Here is a 24722-nt window from a genome sequence, read left to right on the forward strand (position 1 = left end):
GAAGGAGACATAGGAACTACTTTTTAAAAAAAATCGCTACTGCTGCTGTTCTCTGGGTGGTGGCATTAGGGGTGATGCGGATTTTCTTCTGCACGGTGACACCTGTCAGTCGTGTGTTTTCAATGAGCACGGGTTATTCACACAGTCAAGTCATGTCAACATGAGAACACACACGGATGAACATGCTGTATCAACATGCTAAATACATGTACCCTGAGAGCATGATGGTCTTCAAATGCACAACACACAGCTGCGGGAAAGGAAAACAGAGAAGTTGAAAGGGTAGCAAAACCAACACAGCAAACACCACTTAAGGGCAAATGAGAGAGAAGAGATGAGAAATCATCTTCAAAAGATGCCAAAGCCCGCTCTGCGCTCGCCGCCTGGGAACTTGACTGGAAGCATGCTAAGGTGGGGTCCGGGGCTGCTCGACAGGACTGGCATGGCAGAAGCTGCTAAATGGCACTGACCTCCACTGGGGACCTGCCTGGGGCCAAGAAAGAACTGGCAGATCTTGGATCCAGAAACTAAAATCAAACCACACGAAGATAATTTTACCTTATATGTAACAAATTAAGGCAATAATTGTAACCACTCAATAATGTCTAGGACACATAAAGAACAGATAAATCAATCAAATAATGTCCTTTTTTTTTTTTTTTTTTTTTGGCACGGGGCAGGGGTTGGTAATTTTCCCAAGACTGTAGGACAGTAGATGGCAACATCTGTTAATTCGTATGATTTTTGTAGCAGTCAAAAAGAAGGGTCATTTCGGCAACAACCCCTGGGGGGTCTTTTTCCCTGAGTCTCCCTTGCGAAGCCCGCAGTTTTCTCTCCTTCCCTAGCTACGGGTCCTAACTCTGGCGAATCCTTGCTTAAGGCACTGGCGTGGGACTGAAGGAGCTCTTTCACATGAAATCCATGCATTTCATGAAATCTTGCATCTTTTGCCAAGTCTGAACTTTACACTGCAACCGCTCAGGATTGCACTTTCCAACGCAGGACGCCGGGCAATCAGGGAGAGACCAGCGAGGATGGCAAAGCGATGGGCGGGGAGGAGGCTCGTGTTAAGCGAGAGGTGTGGGCATGGGCCTTCGCCGTGACGGTGGACCTGTCCCAGCAAACGCTCCTACATCATGACAGTTCTTGCTGCATCAGGCAATTGCATCATGGCAGGGACTCGGATGATAACTTGCAGAGCGAGGATCCTGTAAGCCCCTGAGTGGGTCTTTCTAACCAGTATTACCCACTTACGTGTTCTATTTCATCCCTAGAATATGCACAATAAATCAAAGAAAAGCACAAGAAATAGGTATGCTTGAATGTAGGTCGTGCAAGTGAGAAGATTCGGTGCAACGTCATGAGTGCATATTATTCCTCCCCTTTCTAGAAGCAGAGTGGAGTCAGGAAGCCTTTCCAGTCTGAATCCAGTTACCTTTGCTCAAGATTGGATTCTACCACCATAAAAGAAGGAATTATCATTATTACTACTTTTGTACTAGGGATTGAACGCAGGGGTACTTAACCCCTGAGCCACATCCCCAGCCCACACCCTTTTTTAAATTTTAAGACAGGGTCTCATTAAGTTGCTGAGGCTGGCTTTGAACCTGTGATCCTCCTGCCTCAGCCTCCCAAGCTGCTGGGATTACAGGTGTGTGCTTCTGCGCCCAGCTAAGGATGGAACCCCGCCAGCTCCCGGGCTCCCAGGGCGCCAGCCAAGTCGCTGACCTCCCTTTGATCTCCAGCTGCCCTCTTCTTCTCTGTATAACGGTCTTCACACAGGCGATTTCTCTGCCTCCAGTTCTTTAAATCCTGTTTTCTGGCCTGGTCCAAAAGTTATTCCCTCAGCAAAGCCTTCCTCACCTCACCCCTAACTAGCCCAGGCAAGATCAGCTCCTCGCCTGAGTCCTGCGAACGCTGCTCGCCTCTCTACAGAATCTGAGCCTGTGCTATTGTGTGTTCACCTGTGCCATTAGCTGATTAGTGACTGCTTCCCCTCCAAACTTCGACACTTTAGAAGGTGAAGCTCATTTCTGGGTTTTCTGCTCACTGTATATCCCCAGTACCCAGCAAGGAGCTGGCGGATACATCCGCGAACTTGGCTGTCTTTATATAACTTATATATAAGCTCATGGCAGCTCAGTTACTTCATCTAATAATAGTAATTATTATTATAGTCACAGCAGTAACAACAGTCGTGATGATAATAATTACATTAGCAGCTCTTAATAGAGTGCGCAGGACTTGCAAGGTGCTGTTCCACTAGCTTTACGGGTTCTGCATTTTCCAGGGATGATCACAGTGTAGCGCATCTCACATGTCCCTTACACGTGACCCTGACTTCTCCCCCATTCCATGGTGGTCCACTTCCTCCCCCTGAAAGAGAGTGGACCGCTAAGGTGCGGGTGCTGCCGTGTGCTTTCTGACAGCCAGGTGATAGAGGTAATCAGCCTTCCCCTGTCTCCCTCCAGACCTGCCCATCTTGGGTCCCAGCAACCACGTTGTGAGGAAGCCCAGGCCACACGAGGAGGCTCCATGTCAGACTCTAGCCCAGGACCCAGCTGACCATCAGTATCCAGTGAAAAACACACGAGTCCAGCCACGGCCATCGCCTGAATGCAACCTTACCAAAGACCCTGAACGGGACACTCTGCTGGGCGAGTCAACCCTCAGAGCAGTCACAGAGAATAAAGTAACGGTGGCTCTTTGTTTCTCAAGGTGCAGGTATCTGGGACATGCTGTCAACTCTCTTAATGCTGACAATCCCCCCCCCACCCCCAGGAGGCAGGGGCCACCAGCGCCTGTTTTACAAACGAGGAGAGTGAAGCACAGAGGAGTTAAGTAACTTCCCAGGGTGATACCAAACTGCTTCTGTGCAGTGGAGCCAGAATCTGAACCCGGGCACTGGCTTGAGATCATGCTCTGAAGGAGGGGGACAGATCTCTTGGGAGGCAAGAAAGAAAGCATCGAGTCCAGCTAGACTTCAAGAATGCTTCTATTTTCATGTCCTCATTCTTAGACACGACTTCTCTCGGGGACTGCTGGACTCGTTTGAACACTGATTAAAGAGCCTGGATATTCTAGAAAAAAATGTACCCTGGCTGGAAACCCTTGCGGTGAGCAGCCCCTTGTCATAATTACACACTCACTGGCAGTGGGGGCAGGGTCCCCGGCATTCACAGAGAAAGCTGCACATCTGAGTAAGACCCTGGGAGACCTGGACCTGGCCAGCAGCGGCCGTCTCCCTCAGCAGCTCCGTGTTCCTGCTGTGCATCTAAGGCCGCCCGCGACTCCTCCCGCTCTGCACGGACGCCTCCCCGGGACTGAGCATGGAAGCCTCTCGGCTTGGGGAAGAACAGGGGCATGTGGGAAGACCTCAGCCGGTGGAAGCGCCACTTCCCTCGGCACCAGGCATTACCTGCAGCCTCTCGATGATATTCCGGTAGTCTCTGGAAGCTGCCAGAACAGAGTCTCTGCGAGCGGCGTTGCGGGCGGACAGGCGCCAGTTCATGGCGGTTTTCTGCACGATATTGTGTGACTTCAGGAAGAGGTTGTTGACTTGGCTGTCCAGGTCCACGGGAATGGCAATGGCCCGGCTCTTGGCTGCACAGGAGAGAGGGGGCTCGTGAAGGCCTCAGCGCCCCTTCACCCACCAGGCAGATTTCCCAGCCTACCACAGGCCTGCTTGCAAGGTATCGAGGGTGAAGCTGGAGAGCCTGACCACCCCACCATCGTCATGTGCTCCGGACGGAACCCGGGGCTCTACCACTGAGCTACATCTGCAGCTTTTTATTTTTATTTATTTTGGTACCAGGGATTGAACCCCGGGGCACTTAACCACTGAGCCACAGCCCCAGCCCTTTTGTATATTTTGAGACAGGGTCTCACTAGGATCCTGAGGCTGACCTCGAACTTGCAGTCCTCCTGCCTCAGCCTCCCAAGTCGCTGGGATCACAGGTGTGTGTCTGAATCCATTTCACCATCTTTTAGGTGGGGACTTCCCAAGGTTCTGGGGAGGGGAGCTCCGAGGAACACTAAAATGCGCTCAGGTCAGCAAGCCTGGGCAAGTCAGTATTGACCGCTTCATGGGTTTCCTCCATGAATGGCTTCTTTGGGGCACTGATGTGCCCTTTTGCTTTAAGAATCAAGACAGGGAACTCATTTGGCTAAGGAGTCGTTTTTCTAAAGATTCTCTTTGAAGCTGGTTGTTTTATATACAGCAATCTCCAAAATGCTGATGTGAGCTGAACATCATACGAGGCGGCATTCGCGATGACACAGGCTATTCTTTTGAGACAGGCTCTCTTCCCTTCTTGAAAAAGGCAAATTTGGGGCTGGGGTTGTAGCTCAGTGGTTGAGCGCTTGCCTGGCATGTGTGAGGCATGGGGTTTGATCCTTAGCACCACATAAAAATAAATGAATAAAATAAAGGCTTATCAACATCCAAAGAATATTTAAAAAAATAAAAAGACAAACATCATGCCAGGCACGGTGGCACACACCTGTAATCCCAGCAGCTCAGGAGGCTGAGGCAGGAGGATCGCAAATTCAAAGCCAGCCTCACCGGTTAGTGAGACCCTATCTCAAAAAAAAAAAAAAAAAAAGCAGAGGACTAGGCTGCGGCTCAGTGGTTAAGCGCTGCTGGGCTCGATCTCAAGAACCAAAGGAAAAAAGAGGCAAACTCCAGACTCATCATGAGAAAAACTTCGGTGCAATCGCTGCAGGAGACTTGGTGTTAAAGGTAGCTGGCAAGACTGCCAAGGTCATGAGAAACAAAGAACAAGAACTGTTACTGTTACGGTCTGGATGTGAGGTGTCCCCCCAAAGTGCATGTGAGACAACGCGAGAGGGTTCAGAGGAGACTTGATGGGCTTATGAGGGCCTCCACCCAAACGGTGACGTAGCCCCCTGGGACTGAGCGCTAACCGAGGCGGGTGGGGTGTGGCCGGAGGAGGTGGGCGCTGGGGCCCGGCTTTGGGGTTCCAGGTTTGCATCTGGCAGTGGAGCCTCCCTCTGCCTCCTGATCACCATGCCGGCTGCCTCCCTCCTCCACCCTCTCCTGCCACGCGGCCCAGCCTCGCCTCCAGCCTGAGGAATGGAGCCCGCCCTCTATGGACTCTGCAACCCCGAGCCCGAGGAAACCCCACCAGTGTGCCGGTGGGTCCTTTAGTCACAGCGGCGAGAAAGCTGACTGAACCCGTCACAGCCCAGAGGAGATTTGGAGGCAGGACAGTCGTGGGCCTCGGGGCAGCCGGGTCGGGGCCTGGGCAGGGAAGGAGGCTGGTGGAAAATCGGCCGACACCCAGATCAAGCCTGCGGTTCAGCTGAGAGCCACGTCAGCTCCTGAGTTTGGACCCATGTCCCCGGAGACGCTGACCCGGGGAGAACTGGGTGAAGGGAACACAGGAGCTCCCTGCGCCATCTCCGCGACTTCCCTATGAACCTAAAAATATTCCTAAGTAAAAAGTTTATTTAAAGACGGAAGCCAAGAGTGGCGTTCCTCGCTGCTTTATGGGAAAACCGCCCACAGCAAAACAATCGTTTCTGGTCTCAGAGCTTCAAAACCTCAGAAGTGAAAACGGTGCTCTATTCCCTGCCTCTCACCCCGAGAGCTCCAGCATCCGAGGAGAGTCAAAGAAGCAGCTGTTTAAATTCTACCAAGAAATACATGACCTGGGCAAGAGCCAGCAGCCTTTCAAGAGTTTCCTCACAGTTTAATACAGAAATGAGAGGTCTGGAAGAAATGGACAAATGACACAAAAATAAAAAACCGGGACAGGGCTCGGGGTAGGCTCATCTCGGCTAGAAACCGGGCTGTGGGTGCTCTCCCACCCTGCCGAGCACACACGGAGGAGGAGTTCAGGTGTGGCTTGAGTCAGGAGGAGCCACTTTCCCGCAGCCCACAGCTGAGCCTCTGGGCTTATTTTCCTGCCATTTCACAAACATCATCTGTCCTTGTCTTTCCTTCTCCCTGACCAGACGACAGACGGATCTCTCTCACCTCTCTCGCGAGCGAGGAGCTACTCAGGTCAGAGCTTGTTTGAATCTTAACCAACTAACTTCTGGGTCAGGGATTCACCCTTACGTTTCCTTCGGTCTCAACAAGCACATCCTCTGTGACCTCTGATCCTGTCTGGGGAGAGCAGAGGGTATCTGGGAGGTCCCTCTCTCTTCTCTGGCAGCTCACGTCGGCATCTAGACTTTCGAATCCTCATCTCTTACTGTGAAACGCTGCCACGTAAGGAATAAGACACCAGCCTCTACCATGTGGGAGCAAAAGAAATCAGGCGCGGACCACTGAAATCAGGCAACGGATCCCAATAAACACGATCTACCCTTGCCGAATGGGACGCCACAGCACTAAGAACCACATTCATCTTTGTCCTCTGGTCACTTCCTGCAGGCCTGAAATGGTCCCTCCAAGGTGACAACCCTTTCAAGTGGAGGCAGGCTCACCCCTCTGCACACAGCACTAAGAGGGTGGAAAAGGGTAAAGAGCAGGCTGTGTTCTTAAGCAGCTCTCATGGAAGGAAGAGGACAGTGGTCACTAGGGACCAGCAATGGCAAAGGGGAAAAGTGGATGCTGGGTATCAACGTGGAGTCAGACGGGAGGAAGAAGTTCTAGAATGTGCTCTATGAAACAGTGGGTGACCACGGCCTACAACAGTCACCTGTGTATCTCAAGTAAACTACAAGAGAAAAGAGGAATCCGAAGTTCCCACCACAAAGAAAGCCTAATTACGGCCATATGATCAGTACACGCTATATCCCAGAAGTGTGTGAAATCAGCTTGTGCAAATGAAAAGTGGTTTTGCAATGGAATATTACTCAGTCATAAAGAAGAATAAAATTATGGCATTTGCAGGTAAATGGATGGAATTGGGAGACTATCATGTTAATTGAAATAAGCCAATACCAAAAATCCAAAGACCCTGATAAGTGGATGATGATACATAATGGGGTGTGGCGGGTAAGAGAAGAATGGAAGAACTTTAGATTACATAAAGGGAAATGAGAGGTGGGGTGGGGTATGACAGATGAAGGAATGAGACAGACATCATCACCTATGTACTTGTATGATTATACAAATGGTGTGACTCTACATTGTGCACAACCAAAGAAATGAAAGTCGTACCCCATTTGTGTATAATGAATCAAAATGCGGTCTGTAAAAATAAAATGTAAAAAACAAAAGGAAAAAGAACAGTGGTTTTGTTTTGGGGCTTTTTCTTTTTTTGGTACTAGGGATTGAACCCAGGGGTGCCACAGTGGCCACATCCCCAGCCCCCTTTTTTTTTTAGCTTTAGACACAGGGTCTCGCTGAGTTGCTGAGGGCCTCGCTGAGTTGCCAGGCTGGCTGTGAGCTGGGGATTCTGCTGCCTCAGCCTCCCCAGCTGCTGGATATTTTAAGGGACGGGGTGGAGCTCAGTGGTAGAGGCTTGCCCAGCACCTGCGAGGCCCTGGGGTCCCTCCCCAGCAGTGCAGGGGGTGAGGGGGGGCATCTGCTGACGTCAAGAGAAGTGATCTTCCTGCTTCTTCCTTAACTTCCTTTCAAAGCTGCCCGTGGGAGGCGTCAGGAGAGCGCAGCGGGGACAGAGGCTCATCAGCGAGGGGCAGGCGGGGTGCCTCAGGTCTGGGGAGGGCCTTGCGGAGGGACCCCTGGCCTCTAATAACCGGTGCGCAGGAGGCTGCCCTGCGCTTGCTGGGGAGCCTTCCAGACCTGTCTTACTTTTGGACTCGTGGCTCTGATGGTGGGAAGAGTGGCCTGGCAGCTGCAGGGGAGGCCGAGGGATCCGGGAGGCCGCCTGGTGGGCGGCTCTGCGGCACCTGGAGCGCGCGACCGCAGGAGGCCCGGGGGCGAGGCCGCATCCCGCTCGGCGCCACGTCTCACCTACGTCCGAGAGCACCCGGATGCAGCTCTCCACCGAGGCCTTCTGGCTGGGCATCAGCCAGTTGCAGTGGTAGACCCGGAACACGCCCTGCAGCAGCTGCACGAAGACCGGCTGGCGGGTCTGCAAGAGAGGGAGGGCGGGCGCCGGTGACTGGGGACGGCCAGGACCCCGGACCCAGCGCAGCGGGAGGCGCCCAGCTGCTCCGGGTCTCCCAAAAGCCAGGGCATCAGACGCCTTGTCCCCAGGATGGCGCTGCTGGGAGGTGGGAGGGCCTAGTGGGAGGCCCTTAGGTCACTGGGGACACTCCCTTGAAGGGGACCGGGGACCCAGCCTTCTCCCCGCTGGCTTGTGATGCGATGAGAGGTTCTGCCACACACACCCTCCTGCCATGACCTGCCGCTTCCACGGGCCCAAAGTCAGGGCCAACCACTCACACAGGCATCTGCTAGGACAATGAGTCAAATAACCTTTTTCTCTTTAGAATTATCTCAGGCATTTCATTACAGTGACAGAAAGCTGACCGCCAGTGCCTACCTAAGAAGAAAAATTGAGAAGCATTTGAAGGCAGTGATAAATGTGATGTCATCTCATGAAGTGCAACCACAGAAACTGACAGTGGAGTCCAAGTCCCAGAACTTGTCCAGTTACAGGCTAGCTGTGTGACCTGAGGTCAATGCCTTCACCTCTCTGAGCTTTAGCTTCATTGTGAACATAAAGTAAGTGGACTGGGCAAGTTAACTCCAAAGTCGACTTAGACTCATTATCTCCTCTGGGTAGAACATACATTTTTAATTGGCAAAAACAAACAGAAGTGGATCTGAGCCTGAATGACGAGTCTCTATTTCTGGCAACATCTTCAACATATAAAGAGGAGAAGGTCTGATGGGTCGTCTTCATGACTATTCGTTTACTAGGGAGGAACAGTTGGAAGCTAACTGCATGGGAGGATTTGTCCCACCAGGAAGGTATGAATTTGTGCTCATTCTAAAGCACAAGACCCCAGACATCCACTTAATCCATGGGACATGGATTATAAATGTTGGTCTCCATCCAAAGGAGGCTCTGGGCCTGCAAAGACAAGGTCGCTGTGACTGTTGAGCAGCTTGCTCTGCTGTCTCTGGTTGGGGGCGGGGAGCTGACTCACAGAGCCCCTTTAGAAAACACTGGAAGCTAATACAACAAAGAAAAAAGTACTGGAGACCCTAAAGAGATTTCTCAGCTAAAAGAAAAACATGGAAAGTTGGGCGGTGGTAGGGACAGGAAGCCTATTGTGCTGGGTGAGCCCAGCAATTTGGGAGGCTGAGGCAGGAGGATCACAAGTTTGAGGCCAGCCTCAGCAACTTTAGGGAGATTCTGTCTCAAATTTTTAAAGAAGGGGGGGGGCTGGGACGTAGCTCAGTGGAACAGTGACCCTGCTTTCAATATTCAGTCCCCCCCCCGCCGCTCAAATAAACATCTTTTGCAAGAAAATGGAACATGAATAAAATATTCAAAATCTCCCCACATCTCAGTCATCCAGGTGTGCAGACAAGAGAAATGGGTCAAGAACCCCTCCAGAGTTTCGTGGCTGCTCCCCAGCACACTCCAAGGGCCCCAGGAGAGCTGCCCTGGGCTGCTTCCTATCCCACGTAGCCCTGCCAGGACCCTAAGGAGGAGGCAGCGGCGCCTCACAAGGGCTGGATGTGGATGAGGGCCCGGCGGCCTGACTCGGCGAGAAGCAGCCTTGACCAAGTTCACTGGAGTGAGCCAATAGTTACTGCACATCTGCGCGGCCCCATTTGACGTCTGAGTCTAGGAAAGAGGAATGCACGGCTCCGAGTTCTGCCTCCTAATGGCTCAAATGCATTGGGCAGACTGGGGGCATCAGCTCACTCGACCATGACCGCTGCTAAGACCTGGGCTACCTTTAACTGAGTATCCGGCAGGGACTCCATGTAATTGAGGGCTTTGTCCACAAGGTGGTGCTATTGGGAGCTGGTGGACCTTAGGCTTGTGGGAGGTTAGATCACTGGGGTCGGTCCTTGGCAGGGACTGTGGGACTCCTGTGGGTTTTTTTTTTTTGTTTTTTTTTTTCTTTCTTTCTTTCTTTTTTGTTTCCTCTCTTTTTGCTCCAGTTCAGCTCATTTTGCTCCTACACGCTCCCGCCGTCCTTACCAAAACTGAGCTAATCCAAGTACCAGGCCTTCCAACCTCTGAAACTGTGAGCTAAAGAAACCTTTTCTCTTCCTAAGTTAGTGGTCTCCAGCATTTCGCTGTAGTCACTTGGAGCTGATGGATACAGCTGCCCCATCACCTTCTAGAACTTTTCCCATTTTTTACATTCTGACTTTCATGAGAACTCCTTGATCTTCCTCTGGCTTCTTTTATAGCCTGTCCTTCATTGTTTGTATTCTCTCTAGTTCTGTGAGCCTAGCACTTCATTTGCTCACCCAACAGATTAGAAACCAGCTGCTGTTCAAAATGCCAGGTCTAACAGAAAGAGAGAGATATAGGCAACCAGGACGTTAGGCATAACTACCTTTCTGAAGCTCACGGTCTAGCCAGAACTAGAACAAGCTACTGTGTCTAAATCACCTACTGTGGACCGGACATCACACTGTAAGATCTAATTCTTACTATAACGTGCAAGGTTGATGCTATATCCTTGTTTGGAGATATAAGAAAAGAGGTTTTCAAGTTTAGTGCCCTACCCAAGTTCAGACGGCAGGACAGAGTTCTGAACCCAACACCGTCCTCCAAACTTCCGCTCTTCCTCCGGGAATTCCACACCCCCGGCTGCCTCCTGGACCTTCCCCTCGCACACTGAACACACTACGTCAAACCCAAGTTCACCACTTTCTCCCTCGCCAACGTGGGGCAGGATGAGGGGGGCACTTGCTAGGGAGATAAGACAGTCTTTCAACAGAAGAAGTCTGATGGGCAACCCAAAGGGGACTCAGGAAGTGTTTCAGAAATCCACAAGCCGCCTCTTAAAAAATCAGACTTTGTATTCTAACTGCATGTGGACACCCCAAGTCTCGCTAGGGATTCAGAGCATTTATTATGCTGAAGATTTACTTTTCTCTCTTTTTTTGCACCGGGGATTGAACCCAGGGCCACCTTATGACTGAGCCTCATCCTTTTTTGAGACAGTTGCTGAGGCTGGCCTCAAATCTGTGATCCTCCTGCCTCCGTCTCCTGAGTGGCTGGGATCTACTTCTCCTCATAGTCGGGCAAACACTGGTTCACCAGGAGGAGGCGGCGAGATCATGTGGCAGTCAGCAGGAAGAGCCAAATCACAAGTGCGTGTTCCACAGTTTTCCAATCTTCCTGCAGGATTCACTCCCACATCCTGGTTTTGCAATGCTGTTTCCCAGTTCACAGGAGTGTGGGCATTGCCATGGTAACTGTCACTCTACAAGAGAAGGGACTACAACCTGCTAACCAAGAAGCAGCTCTCCTGACTGGCCCCTCGGCGCAAGCATCTCGTGAGCGCGCTGGGCATCTCAGGAGCGCCGACTCCCCTGCAGCTCGGAACCCACCTGCAGACACTCCAAAGGCGGCACTACACCTGAGCTACTTTGATTAACTGCTGGAGCCTGTTTCTAAAATAAATTAGAAAAACGATCTCCCTCAGTTCTTAGGAGAATGTACTTCACTGAACGCTGTATAATCAACCTGCAGAGTCAGACGACCCAGGCCCCAAGGCACGGTTATGCCACCTGGCATCTAGACAGAGCTGATCCCCGTCCTTGCGGCTCCCGTGACCTCTTCTCGCACTGTCTGGAGCACAGGGTACCTAGTAAAGGCAACAGTGAGCCTTATGGACCCTGGATTGCTTTTCCCTTGGAAAATAACAGTGATATTTTCAAGGGAAAACTACAGCATGAACATCCAGTAGATCTGGATTCCAGGCTTGAGTGCACTGAGAATCACTGTGGAAGGGTGCAGGGTCGTACACTGCACAAATGCAAGAGGCGCCATCTGGAGAGAATTCCCTGGGAACGGTGCCCGTGGAGCTGGGCAACTAGCAGCCCTGCGGTCCCAGCTCATCAGCTTCCCACTCCAGCCACACAGGGCTCCTGATGAACTCTAGGTGTACGCCCCAGCTTACAAGGGGGAGTTCCGGGTGTTTCTGCTTTAAACAGAGGCGCTAAGCTAGCACTTGTTTGAGAGGTTCTTCCCTAAGACTGGAGGGAGGGAGCGAAAGACTGAAAGGGGAAAAGGGATTTAAGGAAATAACAAACCAATACCCAGCCCTGGGATGGTGCTCAGTGGTGCTCTACCAAGTGAGGCCCTGGTCTGACCCCAGTTCAAAAAATAACCCAAGGAACCCTACGACCAAGAGAGCCACGGTGGTGAGAAACATCCTCGGGGCGTCAGGCCTCCCAATCCCGGCCTGCGTCTGCAGACTCTAAGGCCAGTGGCTGAAACTACTCCATGAAACGTCCCACGTCCGCTCTCTCCTCCTGCGGCACAGCCCTTCCCACAGTGGTGAGCGTCAGAGCGACGCGGAGGTGATTTCAGATCCGCGGGAGGCGTGCGTCTGGGTGCCATTGGCAGAAGTGACGCAGCATCCGTGGGGTTTTGGAATGGGGTGGCGGCCAGTCCTGGGGCCAGTCCTGCTGCCGCAGAGGTGGGCCCCTCTCTACCCCGGGCACCTGGGGACCGCCCCGCGGAGGACAGCGCCTCCTGAAGCTCGGCAGAGGGCGCGCCCGCGCTCTCACCTGCAGAGTGGTGCTCTGGTCCGAGAAGGGCGAGCTGAAGAAGGTGGTCACGATGCTCATCACGATCTCCGTGACGTACTTCTCCAGGATCGAGTCCGCGTGCTTCCGGTCGCTCGTGTTGTTGCAGGCCTGGAAGACGAGCAGGCGCTCAGAGCCAACCCCTGCACGACCGCAGGCCCTTCCCGCCGCCCACCCTCCACAACGCCAGGCCAGAGGCACCCACCCCTCTACGAGGGAACGGCAATGCAGGGTGGAAAGGAAGGTGTCGCGCAGAGTCACAGAAGGCCAGGCGGGAAGGGGCTGCCTGGGCCTAGCGGGCCTAAGACCCCCTAGAGCAGCTGCGGCAGAGGATCCACAGGGGTCTGGATTTCCCCCTGCCCCACGGGGTGAACTACCCTCCTGAGAAAGGCGTTCAGCTAGGTTAGGGCGCCATCCCCGCTCCAGATAATGGAGAGGGTCTGGAACAAGCCTGAGGTCCTGTGGGCTCTGGTCCTAACATAGTCTGTCATTCAATTCAAATTTCACTGAGATTCCCAGTTTAAAAGAGTGGCCCCGGCCAGGGGCTGTGGCTCAGTGGCACAGCTCGGGCCTGGCACTGGGTTCCATCCTCAGCACCACATGAAAATAAATAAATAAAATAAAGGCACTGTGTCCATCTACAACTAAAAAAAATATTTAAAAAAACAAAACTGATGGTGGGCTACAATTCAGGAGTATGGGCGTTGCCATGGTAACTGTCACTCAAAACCAAGATGCCGGAGTAAATCCTGCAGGAAAACTGGAAAACTGTGGAACACGCACTTGTGATTTGGTTATTCCTATTGGCTGCCACATGATCTCGCCTCCTGTTAAACCAGTGTTTGACCGACTAGCCAGGTTTTAGGGTGAGCAGACCCCTGAGATGTCCCCCTGTGGCTACTTAAATTTTGCTGCTTAGAATAAGATTATAGCCATTTACGATTCTGACAGTTTACCTAAGTGTATTGTAATCTCTATAATAACCACCAAGAAAATTATGCAGATGATATTTTCAAATATACTATAAAAAATACTGGCAGTAAAACCACTGGCTTTCATTAGCAGGCTCTGCTGAATTACTTTAATCAATTACTGTTTTTCCAAAATAAACATCTATCAACTGTGCAAAAAAAAATAAGATTAGCCATTTATAGGACTAGAGAATAGTTTTGATTATTAGAATTAGAAGCCCTATAATTTCAGATATAAAACTGATTGCAATTTTTAAATAATGGATTAAAAAAATCAAGGTTCATTAATAGACAGTCATGCTGTAATCTTAATGCTGGGTGGTTTCAGAATCCCTGTGCAGAATCAAGTGAAGAAGTGGTTTCACAGCATTTCTGAACAATTTAATGGAGGGGTCAGCAGATCAAGGGCCAGTGGCTGTCTTAATAAATAAGGTTTATAGGAACACCAGCCACCCCACGGGTTCAGGCAGCCAGGGCTGCTGAGTCCTCACGACAGAGACAGACAGCCCAGGACACTGACCGGTCTTCTACAGAAACGCTAAAAGGCCAGGTTTAAAGACACACAGGGGACCGCCAAGCCTAAGCCCCAAACCCTGGACTGGGGGGATTAAAAGACTGGGAGATATTGAGAATAAATATTAAGCTCAGGGCAAAACCATGTAAGTGTCCTGAGGTCCACCCTGCCTCTGGGGGACAGGCAAGAGAGAGAAGGTGACCAGCTCTGCAGACCCTCAACACCATACTGCATGGGACAGACGCTCAAGTTCAGGGAAGTGTCCCCAAGCACAGATGGACCGTCAGGGGAAAGAGTCCCTACGAACTTCACCCTAACGGTCCCAGGTCATCACCCACAGACCCAGCTGGAAGGTCCTCCTAGAGCCTAATAAATCAAATGTGTCCTCAGTTAAAAGGACGGGAAGGAAAGAGACCCAAGCAAAGAGCCACAGACTCCAGGAACGAGAGCGACAAGGACGTGCCGGTTTCCCTCCTGTCTGCACCTCTGCCTCCTCAGTTCTGCAGACTCACCCTGCAGATGTCCACCAGGAAATTCTCGAACAGCTTCCACATGTGGTTGCTGGTGTAGATCTCCTTCATCTCCACCTCTGTGTCCACGTAGCAGTGGTTCAGGAAGTTGATGTAGGCGATTTTAACCTGCAGGCGGAAACCAGCTTTGGGGGCTCATCGTGGTGGACGGACGGAGAACTCACCGGCGGACTCGGCTTCCAAGTGAGAAACCCGGGTCGAGATCCGTCCGTTTTCCCCAGGTTTTCGTTTCTGTGATTTTTTTTTTAATATTCCCGATTTATGATTATAAAATTATATAATGAGAAAATTCAAAAGCATCAAGCTCTAGGAAAGAGGGGGCATTCATGACTTCTGAGGGGGACAAGTGTGACTACATTAAAATTGAGAACTTCTGCTGGGGACTGAAATGGAGCAAATTATGTCATATGCATTTATGAACAAGTCAAAATGAACCCACCTATTATGTATGATTATAATGCACGAACAAAAACATTAAGAAGGCACCATTCAAAGAGGTGGGCCAGACTGAGAGGTGATTGCAATGCTTGAGCCAAGGAAGAAAATCTAGGTCAGCACCTGAGACGGACATCCCAAGAGCAAACAGAAAAAATGTGGCCGAATGTTTTCTTTTTAAAAAATATTTTTATTAGTTGTTGATGGACCTTGTGTAAATTTTACTTATTTATTTACATGCAGTGCTGAGAATTGAACCCAGTGCCTCACACATACTAGGCAAGTGGTCTGCCACTGAGCCACAACCCCAGCCCTAGAATGTTTTCCTAAAGCAGTATTATCTACCTCAGGGCTGGGGTTGTGGCTCAGGGCTAGAGCTCTTGTCTAGAACGTGTGAGGTGCTGGGTTTGATCCTCAGCACTGCATAAAAAAATAAATTAAATAAAGGTATTGTATCCATCTACAACTAAATAAACTGAAAAGAAATATTATACATCTAAAGAGACACAGGGAAAGGGGTTTGAGCTCATTTAGTAAGCATCAAGGACACAGAAATTAAAAGCATTATGATAATGACAATTATCATATGACTGGTAATTTAACCCCAGGGTGCTCAATCACTGAGTCACATCCCCAGCCATTTTTTATATTTTATTTAGAGACAGGGTCTCACTGAGTTGCTTAGGGCCTTGCTAAGTTGCTGAGGCTGGCTTTGAACTTGCGATCCTCCTGCCTCAGCCTCCCACGTCGCTGGGATTACAGGCGTGCCCCGCCACACCTGACTCTCGTACTAGTTTTAGTACGCTACATCTCCCTTATGCCTAAAAGAAATGTAAGTTAAAACTGCAGAACTGCAGTTTTCATCGATCAGTTATACGAGAATCTAAATGTTTAGAAACGTAACGTTGTGACCAAGTCTGTCAGGAAGAAAGCAATCTTGTCTTGTTCTTCTCATAATTGCTAGTACCTGCTCTATCCTGAGTTAGTTTCACACTCAGGACAACCACGGCACAGCTGTACAGTGGGATTTTATGCAAATATAAAACAGGAATGTGGGGCTGGGGTTGTGGCTCAGTGGTAGAGCGCTTGCTTAGCATGAAGGAGGCGCTGGGTTGGTTCGATCTCAGCAGCACATACAATAAAATAAAAATAAAGGTACTGTGTCCATCTACAACTAAAATTTTTTTTTTAATTTAAAAATTTTTTAAAAAATAAAAAAAAGAGGAGTGGGCTAAGATATGTACAGAGCACTTGACTGTTATGCCCATAGGCTGATATGGAAAGAAGCCTATTATATAGTGTTAGGGACAGAACAGTGTCCAGAATGTCACCTTTTGTATTAAAAAAAAGAGGAGGTGGCAAATAAAGCATGCCTATGTACATATACCTATATATTCATTGACCATATAAAATATATATAATATATATGTATTCAATATATATATACTTATTCACAAAACACTAGAGGATCCATAAGAAAATAATTGTTTTCTGTGTGGTGGGTGGAGGGAACTGATTAGGAGACATGTCACGGTTAACCCCTTTATCATTTTGATAAAGTTTTTAAAATGCATTTTTTTTTTGCAAAAAAATCTGAAAAAAGTATATTTGATACCTAAAAACATAATAGTATATATATTTCACATGCACCATATGCTACACATCCATTTTCAGTTTTTAATATAAACCAAGACTATGTCTTCTCAGACATTCTAGGAGAAAACACAGCCGGTATGACCCCTTTTTCTGTGAAGAGGGAAAAGCAGGTCTGGTAGGGTGGGCCTCAGATCTTAGCAGGCGCTGGTCACGCGCGGTGGAGTTCTGTGTCATTTTAATGATCTCACAGGTCCCCTGTTATTCCTAAGGTTTTCATTGGGGCCATTCACCGTTTCTGTCATCGGTTTTCATTTTAAAGGATTGACTTCTGGACAAAGATCAGTGACACTCAGGTGCCCTGCGCGCATCTCAGCCCTCTCCTCCTCCCTGGGCCAGAAATTCGTCCAGGGCGTGTCCCCTCTGCCCGACAGGCTGAGCCAGCTCCTCAGAGCTGAGGCTTCTCCCCACCGGAGGGGACAGAGAGAGAGATGGACTCTCCCCGGGTTCTGTTCCTGCAAAACCCACGCTCGGGCAGCCGTGGCTCCAGCAGTATGGGGTCCCTCTGCAAAACCGGTGCAGGTCTGCAAACCGCCAAGGACCCACGGCGCCGGGCCGGGGCTGCACGGAGCCTCACCTCGGGGATGCAGTCCTCGTGGGTGACCACGCGGACGATGTCGTCCAGCGGCAGCAGGGAGTTGCACTTGATCTCCGTGTACACGTTCTTGCCCTCGGTGCACACGGCCAGCAGCTCCACCAGGTGGATGTGGTACATGAGGGGGCTGTTCTCGTCCATCCGGTCCCGCTCCGACCGCATCATCTGGATCAGAGTCTGGAAGGAGGCTCTGTCGTTGTAGAACACCAGCACGTCTTCTCCCGAGTTGACCAGCTGCGGAGAGAGCAGGGCTCGGCGGCCGTACGCGATGCCACGTGCCGGGGAGGAGGGATGCTCTTGGGCCTTTCCCGTCCCCGACCCCCGGGGCCTGTAACCAACTAAAAATCTCCTCAATTCTCCTTTTAGCCCATGCAGACGGAAATACCTCAGTATTTATACTATTTAAAAATCTTAGGGGACCTGAGGGTCTACCCACCACGTATGCAATGGAGCCGCCAGACAGCTTGCAAACTCGCACCTGTGTTTCCAAACCTAGTGGTGAGGCTCTGGTTTTCCTATTTTAAAGGTTTCCTCTCCTTCTTATCCTGTACAAAGCAGCTGTTCAAGTCTTTCATCTACCGTCTTATCCCTTCGATCTCAGATTACGTACTCCTAATTCAGATATCCTTTCAACATTCGCCAAAAGGCCTCAGCACTCCTGTTTATAACCAGTCTCTAGGACACGGTTCATCGTCAATCTATGAATACATAGCTTTCAGCACTAGGTGAGTTACAGAAGATCCCAAAAGGGCTGCAGCAGAAGTCAGGAGAAATAAGGTCCATTTCACTTATTTATAACAACTGACTTTTATACTCTATGTGTTGGAAAGCAAGATAGATTCTGTAGATGGTGCTATGACTTAACTATGAGGTGTCCCCCAAAAGCTCACACGAGACAATGCAAGAGAGTTCAGAGGTGAAATGACTGTGTTGTAAGAGGCTTAACCTCATCAGTGAGTTAATCCACTGATGGAGAGTAAAGGATCTGTGCTTGCAGGCAGGTAGGGTGTGTGCCTTTGGGGCATGTATTCTGTGAGCCGAGCTTAGTCTCTCTCTCTCTCTCTCTCTCTCTCTCTCTCTCTCTCTCTCTCTCTCTCTCTGCTTCCTGGTGCCATGTCCTGAGCTGCTTTGCTCCAACACACTCTTCCACCATGATGCCCTGCCTCACCTCAGGCCCCAAAGAATGGAGCCGGCCTTCTATGGACTGAGACCTCTGAACCCACGAGTCCCCGAATAAACTCTTCCTCCTCTAACTGTTCTTGTCAGGTCTTTCAGTCGCAGCAGTGAAAAAGCTGACTGAAATGGATGCATGACCTAATCTTGCTGTGCCTCAGTTTCTTTGCAAATAAAAACGGGGACAAATGCAGTCTCTGGCTCAGGGTGCTGTTGTACAGAATAAGGAAATTATTGCATGCAAATGGCTCAGACCATATGCAGAGTACGGCTGGCTTCTAGTAGAAGTCAGCTACCACTGTCATCGTCATTTGGTTTAATCCACTCACTAACTCTTCCGAGTGAACTACACTGTAATTCACTTTGCGGGAATGCTCACTGAGATGCCAGGGAACATGACCCAAGTCACACAGCCAGGACAGCAGCCTCTCTGTCCTCGCTAAGCCCACTCTCCTGAGCACGCCATTCTGGTGCCACCAGAATCAGAAAAGTAGACGGGGTTAGAAATCCAAATGTTACTGAGTTGACTGAAGATTTCATTTTTTCTCCGGTGAAAGGACTAAATACACCGCAGTTATGATCTGACAGAATGATCTGAGACAGCCGGGCGCCGGGGTGCACGCCCGTCATCCCAGTGGCTCAGGAGGCTGAGTCAGGAGGATGGCGAGTTCAAAGCCAGCCTCAGCAAAAGCGAGGCCCTGAGCAACTCAGTGAGACCCTGTCTCTAAATAAAATACAAAACAGGGCTGGGGATGTGGCTCGCGGTGAAGCACCGCTGAGTTCAATCCTTGGTAACAAAAAGAAAAAATTCAAGGTAACGAATCATGTAACTATAAATAAAGTCATAATCCATGAGCGGGAAAGCCGCACTGGCTTCCCGGGTCCTAACCACACTGAACTCCCATTCGAGATATTCTTGGTTTTCTGTTTCTCTTCCACTTTCCTCTCAAGGATGCAAGTCGACATCCGTAGAATTAACAGCTTCACTGCAATGAAAACCCGGATCAGAGTCCTGCCCCAGCCCACAGACAGACTGGGACCTTCGCACAGTGACAAGCTGCCCTCCCACAGCCGGGGACACAGTCCACAGTGAGGACCGGGCCCCTTTTACATTCCCACACGGAGGTCCCCAGAAGCGTGTGTGATCGTCACCTCAGCCATGACCATGTCCTGGCACTTCTTGATGAATTTCCCTTCCGCCTTGACGATGGTCTGTAGGAACTTGATGTACTGGACGTTCCGGCCGTGGGTCTCTATGCAGTGGACGAAGTGCTGGACCACCCTCTCGTTGATCTCACTGCACAGCTGGAAGTTGTTCATGAAGATGTGCTGCATGGTCACAGCCTCCAGGATCTGCCACGGGAGAGGGACGGTCAGGAGGAGGCCGGCACAGGTCGGTGGGAGCCACCGGAGCCCGTGAAAAACACGCAGAGGGTGGTGCTCAGCCCCTGGAGATGCTTCCCGGTCCTGCTTTCCCACCCTCCAAGTCTTTTTTTTTTTTTTTTTTCTGAGACAGGGTCTTGCTGAGTTGCTTAGGGCCTCACTAAGTTGCTGAGGCTGAACTTGTGATCCTCCTGCCTCAGCCTCCCGAGCCACTGGAATGGCAGGCATGTGCCATGGGCCTGGCTAGTCAGCTTTTTCTAAGATAAATCAGCGCACAGAGAAACAAACAACCCAATAGCATCCAGCTAAATGGATGACAGGGAGAGAGACCTTCTCCACACCCACCCCATGATCTGACCACCACACATTTCTGTTGGGTTCACACCCAAGAGCAGAATTCAAATCATGGGATATGAACATGTTGGGCTTCAGAAGATGCTGTCAATGGCTTTTGAGAGATGGTACCCATCTGTGCTCCACTGCCATTCCCACTCCTAAGGTGCTTTATCACCAGGCTTTTTAACTGCAGTCCTACCTTACAGTGCGCAGAGGCACCAGATAAATCTGCATTTGATGACTCAACTCATAGTACGTCCTATCCATTGGCCATTTCAACTTTCTCTACTAACGAGTTCCACTCGCGTGCTTTGCCAGTCTTTGTAAGTGGGTGGTACGGTGTTCCCCTTGTTGACCTTTCTGGATTGGTTATGGATGCTCTGCACATGGACTCTTTGTGAACGTGAGCATTGGGATGTCCTGTCCCGTTCTCTGGCTCACGACTAGAAACACCAAGATGTTCTTAGTGGTGACATCTGGTGACCAGAACTTAAATTTTAACAAACTCCAACTTATCAGTCTTTTCCTTTATAATTAGTGATCTATGCACACTGTGTAAAAAAAACTTGGCTTATCATACGGTCATGAGAAATTCCTGTGTTATCTTTCAGTAGCTTTCTTTGAGACCCTTGATGCACAATTACTGAGTTTTTATGGTTGGAGAGAGGTAGGGGCTTCGATCTCTTTATTTTTATTTTTATTTTGGTACCAGGGATTGAACTCAGAGGTGCTTAAGCACTGAGTCCTTTTTTTATTTTTTAATTTTGAGATAGGGTCTCACTAAATAGCTGAGGCTACTTTTGAACTTGTGATCCTCCTGCCTCAGCCTCCCAAGCCACTGGAATTACGGGCATTGGCCTCCACACTCAGTCAATCTTTTTATCTTTTTTGCCTTTTCTTTTTCTTAACAAGGTAAACAAGTAATATCACCCTGCAATCCAGCAATCATTTTTTCTGGAAACCTCGAGTGCTACTGTGTACATGTACGCAGATGTCCTCTGCAGTATTGTTTACAAAACCTAAAATTATAAATGGCCTCATTACCCATTAATACAGCAATAGTTTTTAAAAAGCTACAGTCATTTAATGGAATATTGTCTAGCCACCAAAAAGAATGAGAAAAATTTATAGAGTTGATCTGCAAAGGGAGCCATTGTGTATTAAATTAAAAAAAAGGAAATGCAAGATTAGGTACTATTTAAAAACGTGCAATACATATGTAACATATTTATAAATATTTTTAAATGTGTAATGCATATTTAATATATCTTGAAATATGTATTTAACAAACTCAAATGGAATACAGAAGTTTTATGTAGCTCTGTTATGCATTTGGCTAGGGAGTGAGACTTAGCATTTCCATATTGCTAAGTTTGATACAATAAGGGATGTAATTAGGAAAAAAAAAATCAGAAATATATCTTCCTTTGCACCTATGGCTTCCCTCCCTTCTCCCCTCCCCTGCACCCCTCTCCTATCCTCAAAATATGGGGAACATTTACATCTTCCTGTCAGCTGGTCAAAATGTTCCCCTGTGGAACAAACGCCGCATCACAAGTCCCCAGCAGCAGGACAAGCTGTTCCAGCCCCTCCCAGCAGGTCCGCAGATGGCCTCCAGTCTTACCCCAGCCTCCAGTCTTACCCCTGGGTTGAGGAACAGGTTTATGTGTTTATGCAGCAAGGCCTGATTCTGCTGGTTGCCTGCACAGAAGTTCTGCAAAAATTCATGAGCCAGCCTCATTATCTCCTGCATCTTGGTGTCTTCAGCCTGCGGGGGACAGAGGAGGACAGCACTGATGGCCAGGCCAGGCGGGAGTGCCCACTTGCACTCCAACACCTCCCAAGAAGGCGGAATCCGGCGACTCTGAGGGCCTGCTCAGTGTGAACTCCGAGGCGCCGCCCGCCCCGAGAGGCAGCCTCACGGATGCGTGGAATTCCCTCCCACTAGCCTTGGGCACAGAAAGACTGTGCTCAGGACAAAGGCCACAGGGCACAGGATTCCGCTGCCGAGCCACGCTGTAGCTTCTGAACCTCACTTCTGCAAGCAGGAGGACAGCAGGCCAGGGCAGACCTCCTCCCGGGTGCCGGGTGCTCACGTCCCCAGCTTCTGGGCACAGCTTTTTAAGTTCCCAACCTGTCAGAGGCACGTTAATGTCCAGAAGCAGGTGACAGGACAGAGCGGAAATGTCCTACGGCAAAACTAGACCACGAGCACCTGCCGGACCTCCTGTCACCTCGGGCAGGCTTCTTAAACCCAGGACTGAGCATTTCCCCCGCAAAATGGGACAGGACCTTCCCCCGCATTCCACGTGCACGGGATGTGATGCTCACACACAAGATCACGTGACTCTCATTCTATGTAACAGAAGTATCTCATGTATTAAAAAGTCCGTGCTTGTAAAAAGTCAAATATCCTGTGATAAGACAAGCATATAAAGCCAATTCTCATTCTGCCCAATTCTAAGTCAGAAAACATTTAAGAGAGCAAAACCAGAATGAGAGTCCCTACAATGGAAATCGTCCTTCAGATTCTCACAGCCCCCAACAGTCCCCTAAGACATCTCACATCCATCACCCCATCTCAAAGGCAGGAGAGTATGGCGATGAGGAACACGGGCCTGGAAAACAACTCTTTTGCTCTTATCCCAGCTTGACAACTCTCTTGCTGTGTGACCCGGAGCAAGTTACATAAACTCTCTGTGCCTGTTCCCTTATCTCTAAAACAGATACTAAAAGCACATAATGTTGGCCATTGGTTCTGGATTAGACTGAGGTCAGTCAAGTTTTTCTGAAAGGGCAAGACAGTCAATATTTTAGGCTTAGTGGGTCAAGAAGCAAAATCAAGTAGTGAAAGTACTCAGGTAACAATTCCAAAGTGCAGCTGTCACTCTGGCATGTGCAGACACAGACGGTGGCTATGTCTGACCCGTATTTATGGTTTTCTCACCTCTGGTCAGAAAAATAACCCTGTGAGAAAACAGGACGTTCCCATCAGGAACAAGTGACAGAAGGAATCTCAGCAACTAGCTTTGACCATCGCACAACAACAGGAGAAGGATACGGGATCTGAACGACAAGCCCCAGGGGGCACGGTGGGCATTAAATCCGTCCCTGATGGACGGGAGTGGAGGGGAGGCAACCTTCCCGTTGGAAGAAGTCAGAGGGCTCGGGACAGACGGCCGCTGCCGGTGGACAGCAGGCACCTTCAACAGCACCACACCTGCCCATCCCACTGGGACGTGCTCTGCCGGTGTCGAGGCACCCAGGAGCCTCCGGGTTTGAATCCAGGTTGTTACAAGGCAAATGAGCTTTGAAGACCTCATATCACAAGGGGTTCCCTGCTGGTGGGCTCCCTGCACAGTCCTCATGCATGGAGATGGCCATGTCCACCCCAAAGTGAGCAAAGACACACACACACTCTGTGCCTTTAAACCACAAGCCACGGCCTAGCCCGGATGCAGGGAGATGGACGCTGCTCCACGGATGTCGGTTGCTCACCAGCAAACCCGTGATACGGGGGGACCAGCCGGGGCCAGTGGACTCCTGCACACGGGAGGCAGGTGGGCCTGCGGGGTCCATCCTCATGGGCTCTCACACCATGGGAGCAGCAGGCCAGCTGTGCATGGTCCTACCGGGGGACTAAGCTGGCACTGAACTGGAGGCTGCTGAGAGCTGTGCCTGACCCACCTAAGTCACAGGGTCCTGTGACTGAGGAGGAGGGCTCTGTGCAGGAGCTTCCTGGAACGTTTGCAGCAGAGGGCCCGACTCGATGATGGAGCACGGCTGGCCCTCTGTGTCATCCGGACGCTCCCCACCAGAGCCTCCTCATCTAAAGGGAGCTGCTGAGGATCCGCGTCTCATCTGCAGGACCACAAGAGCTCAGGCGAGCCTGTGGGCCCTCGGTGGGCAGGGGACCCTGCACCAGCAAGTCAGCCTCTCTGAAGTCACTGTGAACTCAACAAACCCGAGTCACGGCCCCTGGACTCTGAACCTGCGCACGCCTCAGTTTCTACATGTCAAACGGGCACAGCACAAAGCCCCTCTGGCTCTTGCAGGACTGAATGAATGTTCTCACAAGGGCTTCGCAGCAATCCAGATGCCGAGGAGCTGGGCACCTGCTCCCCTAAATCCGATCCCCGTCCACTACAAGGACAATCTACAGCAACCCGACAGGACCAGAGACTCTTAGAAATGGTACGGGGGCAGGTCTGCTCCGCACGAGCTGCCTGAAACTGCTTTAGAGTCATGACACCTGAGCCGCCTGGCCGGTCTTCCCGGGGGGTCCCCGGTCACGGAGGGTGGGGACGCCTCGGAGCAGCAGCCCTGCGCGGGGACCGGCTCACCTTCTCGTAGGGGATCTGCAGCAGCTCCAGCACCACCGCGTGGGCACCCATGTTCCGCAGCAGCCGCTGCTGCTGCTTCCTGCTCTTCCGCACCGAGGCGCTCTCCTGCACGCAGAGCTTGCTGAGCCGGATCAGGATCTGGGGGAGAAGCAGCAGCCTCAGCACGCGGGGAG

At 50.5% G+C, this 24722-nt stretch overlaps 1 protein-coding gene across 12 annotated transcripts in view; it reads right to left on the reverse strand.

Annotated features, from left to right (window-relative positions):
• Itpr1 (inositol 1,4,5-trisphosphate receptor type 1) overlaps positions 1 to 24722 on the reverse strand; it is a 315448-nt gene that overhangs the window by 120182 nt on the left and 170544 nt on the right. For all 12 annotated transcript variants that reach the window (XM_047534493.1, XM_047534490.1, XM_047534485.1 and 9 more), the window contains 8 exons: positions 24550 to 24687; positions 21849 to 21974; positions 19640 to 19840; positions 17297 to 17548; positions 14614 to 14739; positions 12599 to 12727; positions 7892 to 8012; positions 3419 to 3603 (listed from right to left, as the gene is read on the reverse strand). In XM_047534493.1, coding sequence (XP_047390449.1) covers positions 3419 to 3603; positions 7892 to 8012; positions 12599 to 12727; positions 14614 to 14739; positions 17297 to 17548; positions 19640 to 19840; positions 21849 to 21974; positions 24550 to 24687 — 1278 coding nt within the window. The remainder of the gene's footprint in view (positions 1 to 3418; positions 3604 to 7891; positions 8013 to 12598; positions 12728 to 14613; positions 14740 to 17296; positions 17549 to 19639; positions 19841 to 21848; positions 21975 to 24549; positions 24688 to 24722) is intronic.

Source organism: Sciurus carolinensis, chromosome 19 (assembly GCF_902686445.1).
Source record: "Sciurus carolinensis chromosome 19, mSciCar1.2, whole genome shotgun sequence".
Lineage (NCBI taxonomy): Eukaryota > Metazoa > Chordata > Mammalia > Rodentia > Sciuridae > Sciurus > Sciurus carolinensis.